A 26,863-nucleotide genomic window follows, 5' to 3' on the forward strand; every position below is an offset into this window, starting at 1 on the left:
CTTCCATAGACTTTAAAACTCTGTTCCTAATTAAGCTTTTCACATACATTACTTCTTCTAAGCATCGGATCTTACACATGTTCTTTAGCATATTATAATTTTCTCCTTTTTTTAGGTAATGGCCGGCTGCGGTGGCCGAGCGGTTCTAGGCGCTTCAGTCCGGAACCACGCGACAGCTACGGTCACAGGTTCGAATCCTGCCTCGGGCATGGATGTGTGTGATGTCCTTAGATTAGTTAGATTTAAGTGGTTCTAAGTTCTAGGGGACTGATGACCTCAGATGTTAAGTCCCATAGTGCTCAGAGCCATTTGAGCCATTTAGGTAATGTGTCGCTCTCATTACGATATCCTCTGTTATTCTTTGATTCTAGTCAAGAGAAGTTATGAGCCTTTATTTTACACAGGACTACAACTTGTCTTCCGAGAGACTTTAGTTCCTAAAAAAAAAAAAAAAAAAAAATAACTTCATTATAAGACCTGAGAGAAGGGCACTGATCACTCCTTCCTCTTTGATTTATACATATCGGGGGCTGATCACCACACGAGCATGCCTCATATACTTGTATACTAACTTAAAAATTAGTACTTAGTTCTGTCTTTGGCAATTTCTTTTACCTGTATTCCATTAACATGTCGGTACAAACTTCCCTCATACAGTCAGCACTGTTTGATGACCACCAGACTCATTAACTGATGGCTTGTAATTTTTCTTGAGTTATCATTCGAGGTCGACGACTTACCTTGTTCTCTGATGATGCTTTGTAATTGCCTCGTACTAATAATACTTGTAAATTTCTTATGTTACCATTGTGAAATTTTCTTCAGACACTGTGGTGGGCCAGATCTTTAATCCTTCCAGTCACGGGGTCGGCTAGCAAGTAACATCCTGTGTGCGGCTTCCTGACAATAACGTATGGGCATTCATAAACGCGCTGCCAGTTACGATTTTTCTTTCGTAGCTTCGATGGTTTAAAATGAGTCCTTAGTAAGATTATCTCACCTTCTCTATATTCAATAACTGTATGTACCTTTTCGTCAAATGCTTTCTTACGGAGGTTTGCATACGTTGTCAGTGAAATCAACGACTGCCTGATTTTGGTGTCAGCTTCTTGTGGAGGCTAAAAAAATGCTGTTTCTAGTTTTCCTGATTGTGATGGTTCTCCCTATCGGCTATCGCCCTTAACGTCTCCTCCGTTTCGTGTTGGTGTTGTGACTGTGGCACGAAGGGTGGTGGACAAGTTTCTTGTCCCGTGTACGATCCACTTTGCGCATAATAGATTTGTGTAGTCCTTTGCCGTTTCAGCTTCGGATTTCCTGCATAATCATTTGAGTGACCGGAAATATTTGTATTTGTCGGAGGTCGAAATGTATTCTGGGCCATGCATTGTATTGTGTTGTCATTATTAACAAAATGTTGTTGTCCTCCACTTGTCCCATGCCATTTATGTGATTTTCACTCACGCGTCCTGTTAAAGACTGGTCCGCTCTGATAATTTCCTTGGTGTGATGGTTTGTTTCCGTACTGATTTTGTGGATAATTGTGTGTTGAGTTTCCGTACTGTGGCCGTTGTGTACTATCCATTCGACCGTACCGTTGTCTATTATTATCCTTCGGTCGAAACTGTCCATTTCCGTACGACACCTGTTGATTTTTGTAGCCACCGTACGGTTGGTAGTAAGCGTCGCTACCGCGTGATCTTCCCTCATTGCCATTGTTGACCGCGTAACCTCCACTGTTTCGCCTGCTCACTTCATTCGGAGTGCTACCAACATTTGCTACCGCGTCTTCGCGAATCGAATCCCATGTGTCCAATATGGAAAGAAACGCTTCGGTATCATCCTCAGAAACATTAACTAATTTCTCCCTTATAGAGATGGGCCATTTAGTTTTCAAAATCATGATCGCGTCTTTGTTTGTAATTGGCGAGTTCCAGAATTTAATTTTTGCTAAATATTTTTCGAAATATCTTCTGAGACTGCCGTGTTTCGAATTGAACATTTCTTTTCTTAAGCGCTGCTGAACACCATCACTCCAAAATTGTTCAGAAACACCTGCTCGAATTCATTATTGCTCCTGCACTTGTCTGTCATTTCTATTCCCCATAAGGCGGCATCTCCTGTTATATACCCCGTTACAAACTGTATTCTTTGCTTGTCTGTGCAACTGTTCGGAAATACTGCAGAGAAGTTTCGCAAAAATACGATCTGGTGTATGTCACGTTTTTGTCGGTGAAAGGTTGGAAATGCTTTCTGTTTCAATACATTTTCTTCCTGCATTTGTGTTATGTGTGTTGGTGGGCTGTTCACTTTAGTGTGGTTATGCACTGTGTCTGTCGGACTGTGGTGTGACGTGTGATCAAGTGGATGTCTGTAATGAATTTGCCTATTGTCATTTCGGTATGGGGAGTGATTCCATTCGCTACCCATCGGATGTGGGGGACTTTCCACTTTGTTCTTTAGTGTCTGCACCTCTTCAATGACCTGCTGCTTCCATTGAGGAAGGTCTTGTGCCAAAGTTCGCCTTATCTGTCCTAGCTCAGATAACACGGTGTCTCCCGATTTTCCTGGTTCCGCCAAAAGATCAAAAGTAACTTCCCTTACTACTTCCTTCACTTCTGTCTTTACCTTTTTTTCTATCAGGTGGTATTTGGTTTTTATCCACTCTGTGTAGTGGTCGGATAACGCTTCGACGTGAGCCTTTACCGTAATTTTTACCAGCTCCTCTATGTAAAGTGATTCTACTTGTTTCGTCAAATCATCTACTTGCTTTCCCATACTAGTGACAGCCAGTATCACGGCGCTGACCTCCTTTGACATGATATCACAATTACCCTTTAATGCTACAGTTTCGTTATGGTATGCTTCTACCGTGGTATTAATTTCACCCCTGGCAACTCCTAGTGTTCCATCAAATTTATTAGATACCTGCTTGATCTCAGCCTCAACATGTTTACGGATCTCAGCTTTAATTGCTTCGACTTGCCTACTTATTTCCGACTTGACCTCGCCCAATTGGGTATTCAGATCAGTTTTCAAAGTCGGTAGTTATTTCAGTTTTTACCACTTCAAATTGTTTATTTAAATCGGTAAAAGCTCGCATTAGGTTTTTTTTTGTTTTTCTCCCCTCGTTCATCTCTCTCTCTTGCTTTTCGCTCCTTTTCTAACCGCAATTGTTCCTTTTCCCTATCACTATTTGCCATCCAATTTTCAATTTGAAGGAGAATAGCATTCGTATCTACAGTTGGGTTGCTACCCGCGGGAATCGTTTGAATTGTTTGGTCTGTGTCAATCATATCACTGGCGTTAGCCTCCGCCTCCATTCGCATGCAATTTGCACGTGAGCGCAATGAATATTGAGTGCTGTTCATATCGTCACTGTCACCTGCTGTCGGGATTAATTTCTGTTTACCTTCCGCCATGTCACGGTGTCTGTCAACAGTATTATGTCAGCTACACGCGTTCTGCTACCCGGGTCGTCTGTCCTTTGCTTGTGACGTCAGGTCACGTGCTGTCTGTCAAGTATGGGCGTTGCACTCACCCAACAAGCGACTGTGAAGTGAAGCGGAGAAGACAAGATGGAAGACCGGTACACTAAACAACTGAATTAGCACACCGCGCTAGCACTTTACATGTAACACGACGCCATATTTACACACTGACATCAAGACTCAACAATGGAATTTAGACACTACGTTGCAAATCCTACTAAATTTTGACTAAAAAAATTATTTTAAGCTGATTTTTTGAATGTGCAGATGGAAATAAAAGGAAGAATGGTAATGTAGCTCGAAAGACAACTGTACTACTGAAGCGTCACAACTGCACATGAAATTTTTTTCGTAACTTACGTTTGGTGTCTTGAAAGACGGCAACTGGGCATACAATTTCACCGTTTCCGCCATCAGCTCGTTTATCCTCTTTGAAATTTTCGCCCACACTTTTATAAGCGCGTAGCGTGCACATGAAAAATAAATGTATTGTTAGATACATCTATATTAGCAGCAAACACAAGAGGACTGATTTCCTTGATTTCAGTGAAGTCCCTGTTCGGGAGCCAAGTATGGTGTATTTCTTTTTAAATAATATATTTATATTTTCATCAAATTATTATTCACTTGTGAAGGTTCAGAAATGTGTTGTGAGTTTTGCACCGCTTTTTGGCGGGAAGAGCAAAGACTTTTCAAAAAACTTAATTACTGTAAGTTATAGTTTATCTATATTTCACCTGAAATCCTTTGCAGAAGGCGTAGCGTTCTCAGGATCAAGAACAAAGTTCGCATTGCCGCTTAATGTACTTGTGTCGTGATCTTTTTCAATCACGACCGGATATGAAACACAGCAACTACGAAGAGAGAAACGTAAGGGACCAGACAGAGCTGGAAATTTTCTTTGCTGTACTACACGTCACATTAAAAGAAGTTGGCTTTAAATCACAAACAAGGTCAATAGCAATGCGCCTTCTGCCTTAACTATGACGTCTGCCGACATGCAGCCGGTCCCTGGTAGCTGTATGAAAACTATAAAACCTCCGTGATTTCTGTCGCCATTAATAGGAGATGGATAGTATAGAAATACTTTAATTAATAAGCAGTCACTACAGCATTTGAGAGCACAATAACCAATTTAATTATCATAGTCAGTATTTCTAACAATAGGCCCCGTACATTTCAATTTTATACCTTGCTGGCTGTTTCTTTAAATAAAGCTTACAATTCTTCAGCTGTCAAAAAATAAGAAACACAAAATATCTCTATCGATACAATTTGTGAACAATTCGTATTCCGCGCCGTGGCGCGTGAGGTATTCTTTGAAATATCAGGTGGTCGCTGCTCAGCGAGAATCTAAGATATTTTTACACAGATGGGTTTTATGATCCTGCATAGTTAGATTATCGAATGTAAGTTTATTTAAGCTATCGAAACAGATACTAATATTACGAAGCCCAAGTGGGTGAACATTTCGTGGAATCCCATACACCGGCGGAAGCATAAATCTACACAATTCAGAATTTAAAAATAAAGTTTACAGGCATTGCAACAATGACTTAAAAGAATCAAACCAAAAATCACTTAGAATAATACTGTTAAATTAGGGCTACCATGAATATGTGCAAATATTTCCGAACACTACGTAAAAAAAATACTGTTGCAGATGGAAGCCAGGGCCGTGAAAAGGTGCAGCCTACAGCGACACACCATGAGTTGTCATGGACTGTGGCGGTAATGAGTGTCTGAGTGTCTAGCGAAATTGGGACAGGATGCAGCGAGCGTCAGATGAGTTCCCTCTCTAGTGCACAAAGTAGTGTCGAGCATAAACTTGGTAAGTTTTACTAAATACCAATGCACTAAGTGACACAAATGCAGTTACTCTTGCAAATGTGAGCAACAAACTTTCTTACAATTGTTAAAAGACAGGTAAGCTGCAAATTATAAATAGTGAACGGTAAATTGATATTGTGCAAACTCTTGTGGTTTGGCAAAAATGAGAACAGTGATTGTTTCCTGACAGAAATCAATTTTGAGCGATTTAGACGTTATACGTGATCGATGTTGCAACAACATTAGTGAAAATCATTTCAGGGCTCATATTGTCACGTCACTTAACACAGATTGTTTCTGTATGAACGATAAAATGTATGGTGATGAAGTCCCATACTCCTTGACTGTAGGGGAACGATGCGAGAGACCCGCGCTATCGTACTGGGCAAGGTTCTAGTGGAGGTGGTTTGCCATTGCCTTCCTCCGACCGTAATGAAGATCAATGATGATGATGAAGACGACACAACAACACCGAGTCATCACGAGGCAGGTGAAAATTCCTGACTCCCCAGGAATCGAACCCGGGACGCCATGCTCGGGAAGCGAGAACGCTACTGCGAGACCACGAGCTTCGAACTAAAATGTATAAAGGCATCAATAAAACAGATGTAGGAAGTTGAGATTATTTTTGCTTGCTGCAAACATTACTCCCTTCTCTGAGAGTATTCAAGTACTTCTCTCGGCCAGATATTGCTAAAAATATCTTTCCAGTACAGAGATCAAGACGAAAGTTAGGAATTCCAGGGGACTTTACAGATGACAGTGCCGGCATACAGAAGATTCCGCCTGCAATATCTTGGGGCTGTCACTAACCACCAAATGCTCAAGTGCTCACTGAGACTATACAGAATGTATAACAAATAAAGTTTAACTTACTTAAGACGAAAACCTGTAGTTCCAGTTACATTATAAATCAGATATCTTAAGAGGCCAGCAATTTACTGACTTTTTTGCAGGTCCCTTATAAAAGCCATCCGCTAGTGATGCTGTTAATTTTGAATAATATTGACCATCATGGGAGTTTTTAGTCAATTTGAGGACTGACTTTATTCATTCGTTCTTTTTCTTGAGTCTCTGCTCAGCGCAGGGTCAGAATTGTTATTAATGACAAAAAATGGTCAAATGGTTCTGAGCACTGTGGGACTTAACACCTGAGGTTATCAATCCCATAGAGCTTAGAACTACATAAACCTAACTAACCCAAGAACATCACACACATCCATGCCCGAGGCAGGATTCGAACCTGCGACCGTAGCAGTCACGCGGCTCCGGACTAAAGCGCCTAGAACCGTTCAGTCACCGAGGACGGCTATTAATGACACCAACCCGTTACTCACAGCGATGGGATATGGGTACCACAAGTAACTACATATAGAGTTATTCAAGTTAAACTGATGAAAAGTTTTTCCAAACGTTTGCGGTTAGCGTAACTTCAGTGTGAATCGTTTACCAGCCTGATATTCATCTACTGGGATGTGGGAAACTGCGTACAAACCTCATCCAAGCTGGCCAGCAGACCACCCTCATTGTTAATCCATCAGGAATCTGGAAAGGGTGCTTTAACGCGCACGGCTATGCTGGTGGGTGCTTAGTTTCAGCACAGGAATTTTAGTGTAGTTACATAACTAAAGCTCTTAATTTCTTCACTTTGGACTCGATCTTGCACCGTGTCACTTCTAAAGTGAGTGGAACCATGTATCCTTAGCAGCAGGACTACACAATTGTAGGAGATTATTAAACGTCAATGGGCCAGTGATTGGAATACCAAATACTGAACGAATGAATGTTGAGTGGAGTGAACGGAAGAAAAATACGTTGGGAGGTTGTAGCTCCAGGCGGCGAGGCGTCAGTCCACCTAGAGTGAAAGTTTAGGCCAGCAATAAAACTGCAGGGGACAACGCCTGCCTTTTGTCCAAGGGCGCAAGCCAGATGACAGAGTACAGACTATGCTCTGTCAGACGTGTTACTGGATCATGCGGAGCACCAATGAGAATTAACTCAAGAGAACGCAAATCGATTGCTCGATCTATTCAGTTCATAACATTCGACAGCTTGTTAGAAATGCAGTCCACAGCAGATTACGCCATCTAATTGGATGGAGCGTAGGTCTCTCAGCCGAACTTGGTACGTGTTGAATGAAGTCCAATTTAACATACCTGGGCCTGACATCACAAGTGGCGACATTGCTACTGCAGTCTTGCAGATACATCGCTTATCTGTCTAAATGGTTGCTCGTTATGTATATTAGTATATAGGCAGTAAGTCAAAATGAAAAGAGCAGGAATCTGTGGGTCAGAGAGACACAAGAATCAGTAAGAATAATGGAAGAACGAGACTATATGGATGAAAGTCACAATGGGAGAATAATAAAACCATGTAAAACAAAAAAGTCATTAACATAGAGGCAGATAAGTGAGATCGAAATGCTGATTAACCAGTGTGTGGGGACCAATAAAGTAAGATAAACAGAGGAACACAAATGGCAATAGTACTTCAACAATTGCTCACGCACTTATAATCGAACATGCTACCAAGCATGCAAGAATCACAAACAAGAGAAATAATGCGAGGAACCTTTGAGAGGCACCCACATGCCTTGCTCATGCTGTGGCATCAAGCAGTCAGGCCTGCAAGATGAGTGGTCTGCCAAGCGAGTGGGTTCATTCTTATTTATCGAGTAACATGAACTCTAGTACTCACAATTAAGTTACAAATTATTCTTCTGTATGAATATTACGCAACGGAAAAGCACGTCTGACTATTAGTAATTTACACAACTCTGACTGTTCACTACGCACTGGCAATACCACATTTTCTTTTTTTATTTAACGCCTTTGATCAACACGTGGCCATCGCACTGAATATTAATGGCGCACACATTATAAGTTCTGGATATCATGACAACATACAATTCGAAGGAAAAGGCCACCAATCTTTTTCTTTTCACCATCTTATTTATTCCGATAAATTCTATAACCTAAACATGCAAATTCTATAACCTACAACAATAACAAATGAGAAATTCCGCCTAGTGGGCATGGCTTTACATTGGTGATTCTCTATCTTATGGTCTCGTAATTATTTAATGCTACAGTGCACTTTCTGGATAGGATGGTGGATCTTTTTCTGTATCTCACACTTCGACTCTCACAACCATCATCACGAAACTTTCCTCCAGACCGAGCGGTACAAAAGGAACATGCATAACCCACTACCTCTGAAACTACCTTGCTACTGTCCCAAGCAAACCATACATACTTAAATTACATGACATACACGACACTGCAACATTGAATACGACATAAGGAATAGTCACAACATTATAATCACATCACTTTCAGCTTTCCCACTTCAATTAGTATTCATCCAAGTTCCACACGACACTGCCCCACTTCGTAACTTTTATTTCCTACTACGAACTCTGGACAATATATGCACGTCTTCCTGTGCAATGCAAGCCAAGTGGCGTTGCTGGATAGACAGCTGACTCACCTTGCTTCTCTCTCAGAGTATTATAGTTTGAATCAAGCGCCACATGGAAACAAAACACACAAAGTAATATTAAGAACATATTCATCACACACGCGAGTCCTCAACTGATACCATGGACGAGTACTTCTCTTTATCCTTTGTCTCATACACAGATTGAGACTCACACAGTACTCACCATGTGGAAGTACTCGTCTCTAATTTCAAGTCCTGCACACGCCATTTCTTAAATATTTCCAACTTATAGTACACGCACTAGTAATTCAGCTTAACTTAAGCATTCGGAAGTATTTCAACTTATTGCTACACGTGGTTTCATTGTGACCGTTGCTCACTTCCGAAGATTACTACGATCCCATTAATATTACCTGCCTGACATTTAATTCTCCCCACAAAAGTTCCTGAAATAGAGAAATTATTATTCTGAACTACTCTTAAGTATTTTACATGCATACCATGTCTCCACTGTTTTGTCCTTACGGAGCACGCCTAAGACAGGTCTTACCAACACTAGATCCAGCGGCAGAGTGCTGAAACATGGGCGTTCTTCAGGTCATCTCGCACCTCTGTCGAGGTGGGGGAAGACCATGCTACCGTATTGGTCAGCCACATTTCAGGCGCTCAAAGCTCCAGTAAGTTTCATCTCTTTGGATCCACCAAAGGTGGCCAAAGGATCGTCTCAAAGATGATCATATATTCACATTCACTATCTGTGGTTAGCAGGCGACCATACATTCATTCATTTCACAGATCACACCAAACTGGATGTAGGGATTTATTTTGTGGGAGTGCACATGTGATCAATTAAATAAATAAATTGTCATTCTTTCCCACACTGGTATCCGGCTTCACTGTGTTAATTGCAATTGAGTTATTTTTACAAAAAATATGTCATACTGACAAGAATAACGAAGAATGTTGTACCTATTTTCAATGTTGGATGGAACTGTACCCTTTCACCTTAAGCTCCTTGGAACTAAAAATGCAGATAACTTTGCTTACAAAAATTAATGTCAACTCAAGTGACGAAGTTAGAGAGAAAAGGAATGGAAAAGGAATGTATGTAGAGCAGTCGAACGAGGAAGATAATAGTGGAACCTTTTATAAAGAGAAGAATATATTAGAATATGCAATAGGTTCAAACAGTGAGAAGGAAAAAAGAGTCATTAGAATATTAGCAAGACTGAACACATACTGTTGGGCATTATGGAGGAAAGGAGAAAAAGTTACTGTGTAAACGATTGACAGTGGCACTAAGAGGTGGAGGGGGAAGGGTGGTCAAAGAGTTCGCAACTTACCTAAAGATGTAAGTTGTGTATGCAGTTTCCCTAGCTGTTTACAATTTTCTGTAATTTCTTTTCCAATCTGTAATAACTTAATTCTGCATCTCTTCTGTAACGCTGTAGTAATCTTTTACTGTAGAAATTATTATCGGACTTGACTTTGAACTACAAAGAGGAAAGTGATGCCAATAAAGCAAATCTAGTGCCACTTAACACCCAGAAAAGAAGACGAAGAATATGGTGTCTCCTGAGGTGGCGAAGCCGATGGCATATAGACTAGAAGACGAAAACGCTGTGACAAAAATGGTAAATGAAGGGTGTTATCCAGTGTACTGAAACACATTTTTGGTATAAAGCAAAATTTAGAAAATGTCGTGTCCTGGAAATGATGACCTCCATCATTATAACTATATCAACTTTCATGGTTCGTCTTTTTCACAAAATTCCATTGTGTTCGTATAAAGCAGGACGTGGTAATTTCTTTTCCGAGGTTACCATAGTTAGTTTCTAGTCAGTTCTCCTAATGTTCCGACCTACATAATTAATTCTCGTTAAATATCGGTTTGAAGACTGTGCAGTACACTGTAAATGCAATAAAAGTACAATTTCATACGTACCTTCTACTGCTCAAGGAGCCCTAAACAATCTAAAATATTAAAATTCAGTGGAGCAATTATAGTACAATTATTTATACTTTGGAAATATTTCTATCAGTGTTCTAGCAGAATGTGTATGGCTGGTACCTTGTGTAAAGTCAGACACCATTAATAGGTAATCTAACTGCAAATGAGTTTCGCATCCATTGCTTACTGGTTTCAATCAGTTACATTTTATCTGGGTCTGTTCCCTTAAAGAACAAACACAATAAAAACATCCAACGCTGAATGCACTGGTCTCACAACGATTGTTTTCCGTCTGAAGCTGTCTCTGAATGAAGGAGGGAATTACAGCGTTTTATGACTCGATTACATTTAGGTTTTTCGAATTCACAATCTTCTTCGATGTTTCCCACGTTTCGGAAACGTTCTACGACAGGGAGCGGTAGAGAGAAGTAATCAGATAAAGTTCTCGTCAGCAACAGAAATACGGAACGCAATTCTTTCGCTAGTTGAGCGCTGAGTTTCAGGCAACGCGAGTTGAGATCGTGCGTTGTACAGGAGACTAGATTCGCACTTTACCTTAACGATTTCGTAACGTTACCTATATCTACACCTAAGTACATATCTGCGAATCGCTGTGAAGTACATGGCATATCCAATGGCACCCCGTATGCTGGGGTTTCTCCCTTTCCAATCGCAATGCCGCCTGGGAAGAATGGTTACGTATACACACCGGGAGCTGTAATTTGTGTTCGTGGTTTGTACAGGAGTGATATGTAGGATGCTGGAGTATATCGCTAGCTTCATCACTTAATACGGGATGATTTTAGTCTATCTTCAAGCGTCTGCCAATTCAAGACTTAACAGCAATTCTGCGGAGCTTTTTCGCAACTCAAAAAAACCTGTGACCATTCGAGATGCCCTTCTTTGAATAAGCGAGAGAGATGGCAGAGTGGTTAGTAGCACACTGGCATCGCATTTGGGAAGGTGACGGCTCACACCCCCATCCGGCCATCCTGTTTTAGATTTTCCCTGATTTCCCTAAATCGTTTCAGGCCAATGCCAGGATGGTTCATTTGAAAGGTCACGGGAGATTGTCCTCTCCACTATTCCATAATACGAATTTGTATTCCGCCTGCAATGATTCGTTTTGATTAACACTCTTCCATCTTTAATTTTTTTGAATGCATTCAAAATACCCTCTTCCAATTAGTCCTATGTGATATGCGTCCCGCAAACTAGAAAGTATTGTAAGATGTGACTCTCGAGTGTTTGGAAGCAGTCACCTTTGCAGACGCTTTCAATTAATTTAAATCTACCTTTTGCTATGCTAACGAATGAGCATATGTAATCATTCCATTTTACACACCTACAAATTGTTACACACTGGTATATGTATCAGCTGCATAATCTATATGCAGTGAGGCTGGATTTGTATTTTTCGTGATGGTATCGGACATCCATACGAATTAATTAAAGCCTTACTTCTTACCTCGATAATGTTGGATTTTTCGTAGCAGTACATGTCCAGACAGGTTTTGCTCTCCGGTAGTGCTAGGACTAAAAATAAAACAGAAAAATTTGCTAATGAAGATGTCCATACTGCTCTCTATAAAAGGAAACAATTTTTGATATATTCCAGCTTCATGATAAGTGGATCAGCCCAGTGTTAACACACAGCTTAGTGTGCGAACAAATAATTATGTCTGGCCCTTACCACGACATGGACGTAAGAAAAAAAATAGATTACTCTGTCACTTCATACTTTCCTAAACAAGCGAAGTTCAAATACATTATTATTGCAGCTGAAAGCCGCTCCACTTAGCGAAGAGTTGTATATACTGGATAGGCTCCTTATTACTGCAATCACTATAAAATTGTGATCTCCTGTACTGTCAGACATTCAGTTAGCTCAGCGTCACCTACATGCTTCTTGGAGCAGTACTGTCAGCTGCGAGTTGCGTGTGTGTTGAGAAAGTAATTGTTTGAAGGCAGGGTTGCTTTGGTTGTAGTTTTCGTCTAACGTTTTATGTACGAGACAAAGAGAATGACTCCTGTTTCATAAGATTTCAGGCGCGCAGCTGCATAAATTCCTCCCCTTCTTCTAGTATTTCGGCTGTATACCGCCCAGGCATCTTCAGATTGAGTTGAGGTAACTGTCGCTCCAGCACTTGCTCCGTCCTTTGAAACCCGCCGACTGCACCACTATGCATGCGGACGCAGATACACAAGCCGCCAGGGATGTTGATCGGCGGCAAAGAGGTATGACATACGCATGAAATTAGATCTATGGTTGCGTGGTCGATACACAGGGCGATATCGATATACCACTGCGATCTGCACCGTCACGACGTCTTTGTGAGTTCGTTACGGAGAATGCCGATTTCTATGATTTTTCCAAGCTGAAGTCGCTATCTCTATTGATTTAATTCGTCGCCAGCCGAATTTCAGTTGCTTCTTTCGCTACTGAGTGCCACAAAGATTAAGCTGAGGATTATGGTACGACGCAAGAGGATGGCACTTTCGGGCATGCAGTGTATCGAAAACTGAGCTATATGGATTTATATTTACATGCAAATAGCTCTCACCATCCTTCGAAGACGACGAGTGTTCTCAGAACTCTGGTACATGGAGCACACGTCACAGCTGATGAGAGCTGTCTGTAGGACGAGCTTCTACAATTGAGAAGAGTTTTCGAAGCCAACGGGTACTCTCCACAGCAGATACGTATAGCACCACAATTGAAGTCACCAGTCGGTATAAGGTATGCAGAAGAGGACTTTTCTGCCATATATGGGTTTTCTACCATACCTGGGAAGCCTGACTTCAACAATAGGTAGTGCTTCTGAAGCCTGGGCTTACAAAGATCGCCTGTGAGTGTGGCCGTTCATTCATCGGACGACACGTACAGTCCACGAAAGATGCACAGAGCACCGCACGTACATCCGGCTCTCAAGACCTAATAAATCTGCAGTGGCAGAGCACAGACCTGCGCTGGACACTGCATGGTCGAAATTAAAGCCTCAGCTTCATCTTTCTGGGACTCAGTAGTGAAAGAACCAATTGAAACTCGTCGATACTGAATTTCAGTAGTAGAGATAGCGGCTTAAGCTTCGAAAAATTATGGAATCCGCCACTTTCTGTAACGAACTTACAAAACTTTCGTGGCGGTGCAGCTCCCAGCGACAAATCGGTATCACTGTGTGGATCGACTGCGCAGTCATAGATCTAATTCTATGCATACGTCATACCTCTCTATGCCGATCAACGTCTCTGGTTCCCTGTATATGTGTGGCCGCATGCGCAGTGGTGCGGTCCGCCGGTTTAAAAGGACGGAGCACATGCTGGAGCGTCAGTCATCTCGGCTTACTCTGAAGGTGGCTGGACGATATATAGCCGAAATATTAGAAGAAGAAGTGGAATTTAAGCGGCTGCATGCCCGAAATTTTATTGCCAACCATTACGCCACGGAAATGTGAAGTAGCAGAATGACTATTATGCTGCAAGCGCAACATAATGTTTAATCTATGGTACGTTACTGGTGGAAGTGTTGTTAGTAAAATTTCTCTATTTTAAACTAAACTGAACTGCATGTAACTGCTTTAGTCTTTAATAAAACTTGCATCTGACTGCGTATTTAACTGAACTAAATTTTATCTGACTGCATGAAAATATTGTTGGAAAATTAATACTCAATATAGACATCTGACTGCATGAAAGATTAGTGGTAAAAGTAAATGAAAGTCACCAACCTGCATCTGACTGCGCCTGTGGACTTTGCTCGTGCACTCCTTCCCGTTTAGCCGATAATAAAACGTATATTTAACTCAGCAGTAGTGCAATGGCATAAAATTGTCATTTTAGATAACTCTACTCATTTTGGCCCTGTTTGTTACTTAATAAAAATTCTGTCTTGTTCTGAATAATTTGCCACCTGTGCAATGGCATATAGATTATTTTACTCTCATAAATGAAATTATTAGCTTCACTCATGGGAACTTTACTTTAATGTACCTTTTGGTTCAATGCAAGCACAGGATGGGGAGAACGACATAAGGTGTGAGATGAAACTCTAATTTTAACTAAAAAATATTTATTGTTCAAGCTCTTAAGGCACATGTGAAAAACTAAAAAAACCTTCTATAGCATGGATTTACGAGAAAGTTTCACAAAACGCTTATTGCATCAACAATGAGATTTCTATCTAGCCTTTAGACATTATTTAACCAAAGGAAACCTATTTTATTAATTATTCTTTCTAGTTTCCCCAGGTATGTGCCGAGTTTCACTCAATATATAGCTTAATATGTACGTAGCGCCAATTCTTACTTTGATGTTGTCATGACTCTGCTATCTCTGCGCATCTCCTCACCACTACTCCTACTTTTACCGCGTGCACCTAGCTCTGATAGCTGTCAAAGATCTTACTACTCGAAGATGTACTACTCGTCCTCCCTTGCGGTTAGGAACTATAGACATTTTTCACTGGCTCATCCTGATCGAATCTCAGCACATACCTTTCACAACCCTCTGGTCCAATGGACCAGAATTTTATGGGGGGATCTGTGCAATTAGCACAGATATCCCCACGAAATTCATAAAAAGAATTACAGTGGAAGATACAATACAAAATATACATAGTATTCTCATGAAAAGAGTATTACATAGCAATGAAATTGATCAACAATCCTAGGATGTTAAGTAAAATGTATAATTCCATGAGATTTGCCATTCACAGTGTAACAAAGAACATCAAAATGTTGTGTTGTTGTTGTGGTCTTCAGTCCTGAGACTGGTTTGATGCAGCTCTCCATGCTACTCTATCCTGTGCAAGCTTTTTCATCTCCCAGTACCTACTGCAACCTACATCCTTCTGAATCTGCTTAGTGTATTCATCTCTTGGTCTCCCTCTACGATTTTTACCCTCCACGCTGCCCTCCAATACTAAATTGGTGATCCCTTGATACCTCAGAACATGTCCTACCAACCGATCCCTTCTTCTGGTCAAGTTGTGCCACAAACTTCTCTTCTCCCCAATCCTATTCAATACTTCCTCATTAGTTATGTGATCTACCCATCTAATCTTCAGCATTCTTCTGTAGCACCACATTTCGAAAGCTTCTATTCTCTTCTTGTCCAAACTATTTATCGTCCATGTTTCACTTCCATACATGGCTACACTCCATACGAATACTTTCAGAAATGACTTCCTGACACTTAAATCTATACTGGATGTTAACAAATTTCTCTTCTTCAGAAACGCTTTCCTTGCCATTGCCAGCCTACATTTTATATCCTCTCTACTTCGACCATCATCAGTTATTTTGCTCCCCAAATACCAATACTCCTTTACTACTTTAAGTGCCTCATTTCCTAATCTAATTCCCTCAGCATCACCTGACTTAATTAGACTACATTCCATTATCCTTGTTTTGCTTTTGTTGCTGTTCATCTTATATCCTCCTTTCAAAGACACTGTCCATTCCATTCAACTGCTCTTCCAAGTCCATCAAAATGTACAAAACCAAAATATCTCTATATAGGACAAAAACATCAGACATATAGGGTATTAAGTGAGGTGTATCAAATCAAACTTTACCAACAGTCCAGGTTTGCAAGTCACAGTGACTCATAGAGCATCAAACTGTACAAAACTGAAATACCTGTTACATAATACCAAATGTTACCAAATTCAAGCAGAGAAATATGAGGGAACATACCTCACATAACATGAAACTCTACCTAACAGTTATGTAGAATGTGAGAAAAAATACGTAAAACAGCGAAATACAAGTGAATCATCCATGTCACACAATACTAAGTGTTACACATTGGAAATATAGAAACATAAGGAAAAATACCTCAAAAAATATCAAAGGTTACCTAATAGTTACATCATATAAACTTGAATGTTACCACATAGAAGTATAGAAATATGAGGGAGAAATACCTCAAATCGTATCCAAATTTACCTGATAGTTATATACACTCCTGGAAATTGAAATAAGAACACCGTGAATTCATTGTCCCAGGAAGGGGAAACTTTATTGACACATTCCTGGGGTCAGATACATCACATGATCACACTGACAGAACCACAGGCACATAGACACAGGCAACAGAGCATGCACAATGTCGGCACTAGTACAGTGTATATCCACCTTTCGCAGCAATGCAGGCTGCTATTCTCCCACGGAGACGATCGTAGAGATGCTGGATGTAGTCCTGTGGAACGGCTTGCCATGCCATTTCCACCTGGCGCCTCAGTTGGACCAGCGTTCGTGCTGGACGTGCAGACCGCGTGAGACGACGCTTCATCCAGTCCCAAACATGCTCAATGGGGGACAGATCCGGAGATCTTGCTGGCCAGGGTAGTTGACTTACACCTTCTAGAGCACGTTGGGTGGCACGGGATACATGCGGACGTGCATTGTCCTGTTGGAACAGCAAGTTCCCTTGCCTTTCTAGGAATGGTAGAACGATGGGTTCGATGACGTTTTGGATGTACCGTGCACTATTCAGTGTCCCCTCGACGATCACCAGTGGTGTACGGCCAGTGTAGGAGATCGCTCCCCACACCATGATGCCGGGTGTTGGCCCTGTGTGCCTCGGTCGTATGCAGTCCTGATTGTGGCGCTCACCTGCACGGCGCCAAACACGCATTCGACCATCATTGGCACCAAGGCAGAAGCGACTCTCATCGCTGAAGACGACACGTCTCCATTCGTCCTCCATTCACGCCTGTCGCGACACCACTGGAGGCGGGCTGCACGATGTTGGGGCGTGAGCGGAAGACGGCCTAACGGTGTGCGGGACTGTAGCCCAGCTTCGTGGAGACGTTTGCGAATGGTCCTCGCCGATACCCCAGGAGCAACAGTGTCCCTAATTTGCTGGGAAGTGGCGGTGCGGTCCCCTACGGCACTGCGTAGGATCCTACGGTCTTGGCGTGCATCCGTGCGTCGCTGCGGTCCGGTCCCACGTCGACGGGCACGTGCACCTTCCGCCGACCACTGGCGACAACATCGATGTACTGTGGAGACCTCACGCCCCACGTGTTGAGCAATTCGGCGGTACGTCCACCCGGCCTCCCACATGCCCACTATACGCCCTCGCTCAAAGTCCGTCAACTGCACATACGGTTCACGTCCACGCTGTCGCGGCATGCTACCAGTGTTAAAGACTGCGATGGAGCTCCGTATGCCACGGCAAACTGGCTGACACTGACGGCGGCGGTGCACAAATGCTGCGCAGCTAGCGCCATTCGACGGCCAACACCGCGGTTCCTGGTGTGTCCGCTGTGCCGTGCGTGTGATCATTGCTTGTACAGCCCTCTCGCAGTGTCCGGAGCACGTATGGTGGGTCTGACACACCGGCGTCAATGTGTTCTTTTTTCCATTTCCAGGAGTGTAGAATATGAGAAAAATACATAAGATATGCAGTAAGATACTTTAATTAATGGTCGGCTTTACTATTATGTCTTTGATACGTTACATGACAGCATAAACTGACTTTCAGTTACCATCATTATCTTGGAGTAAACCTCAGATACATATCGACTGTCTTCCATAATAGTGAATAAACGGCCTCGGGAGATCAGACACCCTGAGCCCTAAATTAGGTCAATTGTACAGGACAGGTCACATCAGGTGGGAGACCACACTGACTTATTATTGAGCTGTAGTGCAAGAAAATAGAAAAATGTGGCCTCAGGCGATGGGACACACTGAGAAACCGATTAGGTCCATGCACACAGCATGTCACATCAGGTGATCACTGGCCCCAATAGTGAGCTGTAGTACAAGAAATGAGAATTCAGGTGATGGGACACACTGAACCACTTCTAATGTACATTGTAGTGTCTTGTCACGTCAGGTGATAGAACACACTGACCCCAATAGTGATCTGTAGTACAAGAAATGGGAAGAATAAAAGGCATCAGGCAATGGGACACACTGAGCAACCGATTGCCTGTTAAATCAAGGGATAACTCACCCTGTAACAGAGGTCTCAGGTGATTACAAACCCTGAGCCATGGTAGTATCGAGTGTGAAATATATGTCAAGTCAGATGACAACACCGACTGACATTCAGTTACAATTATCAGTCATAGAAGGCATGTTATGTCAGGTTGCAGTCCACACTGATGTACTCTTAACATCATTAACTTCAATTACTTATAGTAGACATTTGACATGAACAGGTAGCCCACACTGGCTTCTGTCACATTCTCTTAAACTTACATCTATTAGTCTTTCAGGTTACAATTCAGTCTCTGTTATAATATTAAAAGCAATATACAATAGGTAGTGGACATTTACTGCAAAATGTGTTATCTACGTTTAAGTTAACAAGAAATTAATTTTTAAAGTAATTTACAATAATTGTCTGCAGTGCATTTACTGCATAAAAATGTGTTACATATCTATAAGATAACACTAATGTTACCAACTCTCTAGCAAGAATAGTCTTGAGTTGAATAAAATCTATGTACAAAAAAATTGCTTTAAAAGGTAGTAAAACATACTTGCATACTATTTTTTGATAAAGTGCAGTAAAATGATCCTGCACAAATATAGTGGGAATAAATTGTACCTAATCTTCTTACATACAATGTCAATTGAAGTGCAAGAAAATCATGCTGCTCAATTGTAGCAATGATTAACAAATCTCATACAATCTCCTTACATACCAGTTTTGTCAAATTTAGAAAAGTCATGCTGCTCAATTGCAGCAGTAATCAATGTTCATGAAGAAATTCCTTACAAGATTCAACAGTACAAGTTTAGGTAAAGTCCTACTCAGTAATTTGACTTGATAGTCACATCAGATAAATTAAACCTTCCATTTACATCATACAATATAAGCCTCTCATTATGAAACAGTAAGATCAATTCTATCCCAAAAATTTGTATTCAAAAGCTTCCTTTCTTTTTATCATAAACGTACATTATTAAATAGTCTTTACATAGGTATTTCAATAAAATATTCACAGTGCAAACACTCCCAAATGTCTCACATTAGGAAACATCAATTCGATCCTACAAATTAGTATTGAAAAGCTTCCTTTCCTTTTTAACATAAACGTAATTCTCAATGCCTTAGTAACATGAAATGGGGCATTACAAACAGTCCCCTTTTTATCATATAGTTGGTCCTCTAAATCGTGCATTTTAAATCGTAAGTACAATTAAATTGGGGCATTTCAAATAGTGATTTTACTTAACAGAGAACTGGTACACAGATATCTGACAAAAACAACAGAAAAAAATATTTAGAACAGAAAGAAGAGTAGACTGAGAACTCAGAAGGAAGAATGAGTTCTACAGAGCTCAAGGATATGGGGCACCAACGCCACATGGTGTGTCAGTTAAAGAACAACCGACCCTCTACCCCATTTAGTCCTGTTGTGTAGAACAAATGGGTAATGTGTTATCACGTGTTAAAGTTAAAATCATGTCAATCATGGAAATCATGTGTGAGAAAAAAAGCAAAGTTAGTTATATAAATAACACACAGACACAATAAAGAGCTTACTAGTTGCTGTAGCTGAAAATAATGGTAGTTATGGTGCACCAAAAGACATGAGTATCACGGAAATAAAAACACAGTAATCTTATATTGATATAGCATGAAAATAACACACTTAGGGAACAGGCATTAGGAATGGACAACACACTGAGCTCAGTAAAGGAGAGGTACTGTCATGTGTCAGCAAGTAGCAGTGTGACAAAACAGAAGTGCGCATAAATAGAAGCATAAATGCATATTATGTGGCCACATAATCAACATCACAAAGTACAAAGGCAACAGCATTGATTAAAAGATCCATAAGCAGTGTAGCACAAATACAAATAATAAATATGTAGACAAAGTATGAAAATAGCTGTAACGAAATGCAAGAAATTAACGTCAGATAATAAAGCAAATTAGCATGCCAACACAGAACAACATTTCAGCAGAAAGCATATGGCAGATAATAAAGCAAAAATATCAGACCAACACAGAAAAATATTGCAGCAGAAAGCATAAGGCAAAATTAGCAGGCCAACACATAACAAAATTTCAGTAGAATGCATAAGGCAATATTAGCAGGCCAACACATAACAAAATTTCAGCAGGAAGCATAAGACATAACATTACTCTAATCTTGAAATAGGTAATCTTACAAAAAAATAAAAGTGCAGAAACATAGAAAGTCACACATAACACAATGATAAGCAATGAGACAGAAACAGCTATTTATATCTTGGCATGAAAAAGCACATGATAAGAGAAGAAGCAACATATAAGGTAGTACTGAGACATCGTAAAAGGAAATATGTTAATACTTTTGGTGCTGTAGGTATGAAAAAAAAGGATTAATAGAAAAAAATGCTGTAGTGTGGCATGACTTAAGTCCTCAGTAGATCCTCAATAATGAGTCCAAAAACAATTCCAATTGGCCTCTAGTAATCCCAAGTTATCACATTATTGCATTAATGGCATCTGAAAAATAGTTGAGCATTAATAAGCAATTTAAAATTGGAGACACAAAATGTTAAGTTTTCAGAAACGCGAATGGTCTTATTCTCAAAGACAAGGGTTAAAATAAAAGTTACTGCTGTAAAGAGAAACTGGATAATAGCATAAGGCATGTGTGAACTTATTACTCGTATTGTACTCATCATGAAAGTACCTGAATATTAGATTGCCTATGGCAACGAGAACATTAATACACCATGTGTACTGGCAACGTAAAATGAAAATATTCTGACAGAGGTAAATTCTGGTAAACTTGGTACATCATAAAATTATTGATACTTGTTCACAAAAGCTGTGGAAAGAAATTAACTGTTAAATAGTATGAAAGTGAAACCTGAAACTCGTCATATAACCATTTTTGACCTTCCTAGTAAATGCAAAACCACATCACTCACACTTCATATTTCTGTCGTCATAACTTCAGCACACAGTATTTGCAAATCATCACTTGTAGCGTCCAAGATCCCAAAGTCTCAAAAAATATGCAACTTCAATCTAACAATACCTCGTTCTCCACATAAACTTCCAATATCATCTTAAAAAACTCTTATACACCCTCATTTTCTTCAAATACATACAATTCATCGAGAACATTAGTCTCACCTTCATATCCTCATAGTCAATACTTATATTCAATACACGTAATACAACCTTAAGCACTAGGACCCTATGTAAACTTCAGGCAGATTGTTACCACTAGCTCAACATCAACATACAAAGTAGCCTTCGTTACGACAAAATCTTCATACAAGCAGTGTCATTATGTAATAATTCCATGTAATCATCGCAAAGTAAAAGTGATGAGCGACCAACAAAAAAAAAAAAAAATTTATAAGAGCAAAATTATCACGTAGTAAGTATCAACATCAAATAGATGAATGATGACAAAAATACTCCACTATAATGTCAAATTCGAACGCCAGCATGAAATGAGTCTCACAGAAAACAATAACGTAGTTTATTAGTAATGTACAGAAAAAATCTCAGTTTATTACAATACTTAAGAAATCTGTAAATCTCAGGAAAGAAAACACGTAACATTAAAAAAGGTGTCTCCAGAAAAAGATGTCTCTGAACTCTTGTGTTTATCATATTGCCAGAACAAAACAGAGGTGGTGTAATTTGAAGTTTGTATACGGTCAGAATGTTCACGCTCTGTAAAAGAAAAGCGCACAACGCAGGCCGATGGACATGAGAAAGAAAAAAGTTCTACCCTCCTGAGGTAGTTGACTGGGGCTCGAGAAAAAAAACTAAGTGGACGACCACCTGTCGCTAATGTGGTCTGTCACTGGTTTGTCTCCTGTTCTGATTTGCATAATTATAATTACGATTTGGGAAACTCTGTTGACTGTACTAACGAGTGGATGGATGGTTAAGGGTTCATCGTCGTTGGTAGTCATTATTGTTCCTGTAGGTTGGTGGCGATTCTGGCGCCACGTTTGGTTTCTTTGTACGAAAGCAGAGTTGGAATTATTCCACTGATTATCCCAGGCACTCTGACTATTACCATACCGCCGATTATGTTGTGGGGTATCATTGCGGAATGACATTGAGGGAGACGTGTGATAATTTTGATTCCTTGATGAATAGGGATTCACATCATTCTGCTGATACTGGGATTGTGGAAGAAACTGTCTTGCATTTCCATATTGGGGTCTGTTATTCGAAAACTGCCTACCGTTATTACGGAAACGATCGTCTCTATTCTGTTGCGTTTCCGCGAAAGAGTGTTGACTAGATCGTGAATTATGAGTTTTGTCTAGTTCAAGAAGCTGTAAGACGTCACGGAAACTGTTCAAGTTTTCCGTGCGACTCCCTGTCTGCAACGGAACTCGCAATGATCTTGGTAATTTGGAGATACAGAGCTGAATGACACAAGACGGACTGCAAGGTTCTGTGAGATGTTGGTTTTGTTGGATCATGTAATCAAAACACTGCGTCAAGGTGCGGAATTGTGAGTTATGGAAAGGTGGCATATTTAACAACTGATCTTTTACAGCACGCTGTGAAGTGGGATTCCAGTAAGCATCCCAAAATTGTTGTTGGAATGATTGGAAAGACAATCATTGTCGTGCAACGTGTCGCATTCTCGTTGCAGGTTCATCCTCCAAGAAACTACAAACAAGTTCTAACTGATGTACGACTGGCCAATTCGGAGGAAACGCAAAAGTAAATTGCTGAATCCAATCAAGCGGATGTAAATCGTTCGGGTTATTCCGGAACGTTTTGAATGTCTTAATGGAAACGAAGTGTTTGTAATCGTCATTGTCCTGGCGGGGAAAGGAAGAAACATCATGGGGTAGAGAAAAACTGCCTGGGAAGGTACTACCTTGTTGAGGGTAATCCTGTGAAAATGGAGCCTGTAAAGATACGAAGGGGGGCTGTTGTTGTAGATAAGCACCATTATTTCCCTGGTGTTCTGGGACAAAATTACCAGGCGCACTGTCGTCCTGCAATTGTTACTGAATATCAGAAAGTGTATTCCCAATTGAGTTGAGCTCTCTTTTTTGCTGTTCGTTAATAGTGACTTGTTAGCTCTTAAATTTGGCCAGGGCTTGGTATTCAGTTGTTTCTGAAAAATGAACTGATGTTGTAAGGTCTGATTCATTGTCTGCATGCGTTTCCAAAGCAGTTATTCTTTCGGTTATGTTTCCTAACTGTGATTGGAATTGTTCACCCTGTTCACTGAGCTTAGTTTCAAGCTGAGTGACGTCAGATGTCAGGGATTATGTACATGATTGTAAGACCTGTATTTGCTCTGAATGAGTAGCAGAAGTTTTTTTGCAACTTGTCAATAACCTCTGTTGGAAGCACTGCATTGATTCTGTTCGTAAGGTCAGTAATGTCACGGTTATGTGTTTCAATGATATCCTGTAATTTCCTGTCATTTACTTCCTTGTATGTTTCAATAGTGTGTGTCCATTCCTGAGCATGCTTAGTATTGTCAGCACACAAGGCGTCTAATCGTCCCGTTAATGATTTGTTAAGTTCCGCAATATCTGCACGGAATTGCGCAAATTGTTTGTCACGCTTTACGTTCTGTTCTTCACTCTTAGCGTCACGTTCCTGTAGTAGTCTAAAGTAGTGGTCAAATTTATCTTCATTTGTTACTGGGGGCGTCACCTCAGGATTTGAGTGTGGCAACCGATATTGCTGGCTAGGGTTACTAAGGACTGTTTGAAAACTCTCAGATGAAACAATTTCTCTATCTGTAGAAGGATTTTGCAAGAGAAATTGATTGTTGGAGCCAACTACATTGCTTTGTGCAGGTTGATTAAGCAAAAACGAATCATGGGAAACTGTTTCTACATGACTTACTGTGTTCTGAGAATCCGAACGCAGAAGAGGAACCGATTCGCAAATTTGTGATTCTGTTGCATCACTACTAGCTGAAGGTTTATTCGCATCTTCCTGATCAGTTTGTGACGTAGGAAGATTAAGGGGCAAAACTGGGTCATTGTCTAGTTGTTGTAGCTTATGCGATTTTGAGGAACTGCGTAGTTTTACTTTATCGCCCTGACTAGCAAGGCAGCGCACATCTGAAACAATGATGGCAAAAAAGAATGCTCGAAAACAAAGTCCACAGTTACGGAAAAAATATGTCCAGGAACGTCACCACAGGGGATGTTGCCAAGTGAAAGTGTTGTTAATAAAAGTTCTCTATTTAAACTAGACTGAACTGCATGTGACTGTTTTAGTCTTTAATAAAACTTGCATCTGACTGCGTATTTAGCTGAACTGAACTTTATCTGACTGCATGAAAATATTGTTGGAAAATTAATACTCAAAATACACATCTGACTGCATGAAAGTTTAGCGGCAAAAATTAATGAAAGTCACCAACCTGCATCAGACTGCGTCTGTGGACTTAGCTCGTACACTCCCTCCCGTTTAGCCGATAATAAAATATATATTCAACTCAGCCGTAGTGCAATGGCATAAAATTGTCATTCCAGATAACTTTACTCATTATGGCCCTGTTTGTTACTTAATAAAAATTCTGTCCTGATTTGCCAGCTGTGCAAAGGCATATAGATTATTTTACTCTGATAAATTATTAGCTTTACTCATGGGAACTTTACTTTAATGTACCTTTTGGTTCAATGCAAGCACAGGATGGGGAGAACGACATAAGGTGTGAGATGAAACTCTCATTTTATCTAAAAATATTTATTGTTCAAACTTTTAAGGCACACGTGAAAAACTAAAAAAAACTTCTATAGCATGGATTTACGAGAAAGTCTCACAAAACGCTTATTGCATCAACAATGAGATTTCTATCTAGCCTTTAGACATTATTTAACCAAAGAAAACCTATTTTATTAATTATTCTTTTTAGTTTCCCCAGGTATGTGCCGAGTTTCGCTCAATATATAGCTTATTATGTGCGTAGCGCAAATTCTCACTTTGATGCTGTCACAACCCGGCTGCCTCCTGCAGGCATCTAGCTCCGACTCGAAATACGTCTGCTGTCTCTGCGCATCTCCTCACCACTATTCCTACTTTTACCGCGTGTACCTAGCTCTGTTAGCTGTCAAAGATCTTACTACTCCAAGATGTACTACTCGTCCACTCTTGCGGTAGGGAACTATAGACATTTTTCACTGGCTCTATCCTGATCGAATCTCAGCACATACCTTTCACTGGGACACAGAGAAAATGGTGACGTTGCATATTATTTATCACTATTAGTTTCCTATATTTTAACGGCAAAATTTAAGAAACTTTTTCTTATGGTGACCATTAGAAATGTACACAACTGACCATTAAAATTTATACACCACGAAGATGAATTGCTACAGAGGTGAAACTTAACCGACAGGAGGAAGATGTTGTGATGTACAAACGATTAGCTTTTCAGAGCATTCATACAAGGTTGCCGACGGTGGCGACACCTACAACGTGCTGACATGAGGAAAGTTTCCAACCGGTCTCTCATAGACAAACAGCAGTTGACCAGAAATGCCTGATGGAACGTAGTTGCGATGCCTCGTGTAAGGAGGAGAATTACGTACTATCACGTTTCCGACTTTGATAAAGGTCGGATTGCAGCCTATCGCGATTGCGGTTTATCGTATCGCGACAATTCTGCTCGCGTTGGTCGAGATCCAATGACTGTTAGCAGAATGTAGACTCGGTGAGTTCAGGTGGGTAATACGGAACGCCGGCCTCGTATCACAAGCAGTCGATATGACACGCATCTTATTGGCATGGCTATAACGGATCGTGCAGCCACGTCTCGATCCTTGAGTCAACAGATGGAGACGTTTGCAAGACAACAACCATCTGCACGAACAATTCGACGGCGTTTGCAGCAGCATGGACTATCAGCTCGGAGACCATGGCTGCGGTTACCCTTGACGCTGAATCACAGACAGGAGCTCGTGGGATGGTGTACTCAACGACGAACCTGGGTGCACGAATGGCAAAACGTCATTTTTTCGAATGAATCTAGGTTCTGTTTACAGCATCATGATGGTTGTATCTGTGTGTGGTGACATCGCGGAGAAAGCACATTGGAAGCGTGTATTCGTCATCGCCGTACTGGTGTACCCCCCGGCGTGATGGTATAAGGTCCCATTGGTAACACGTGTCGGTCACCTCTTGTTCGCATTGACGGCACTTTGAACAGTGGACGTTACATTTCAGATGT

The 26,863-nt window shown here is 40.7% G+C and overlaps 1 protein-coding gene across 1 annotated transcript in view; it reads right to left on the reverse strand.

Annotated features, from left to right (window-relative positions):
* Positions 1-371: 371 nt before the first annotated feature.
* LOC124788995 (speckle-type POZ protein-like) overlaps positions 372-26,863 on the reverse strand; it is a 67,587-nt gene continuing 41,095 nt past the window's right edge. The window contains exon 4 of the mRNA XM_047256317.1: positions 372-437. Coding sequence (XP_047112273.1) covers positions 372-437 — 66 coding nt within the window. The remainder of the gene's footprint in view (positions 438-26,863) is intronic.

This window comes from Schistocerca piceifrons, chromosome 1 (genome assembly GCF_021461385.2).
Source record: "Schistocerca piceifrons isolate TAMUIC-IGC-003096 chromosome 1, iqSchPice1.1, whole genome shotgun sequence".
NCBI classification, from domain to species: Eukaryota; Metazoa; Arthropoda; class Insecta; order Orthoptera; family Acrididae; genus Schistocerca; species Schistocerca piceifrons.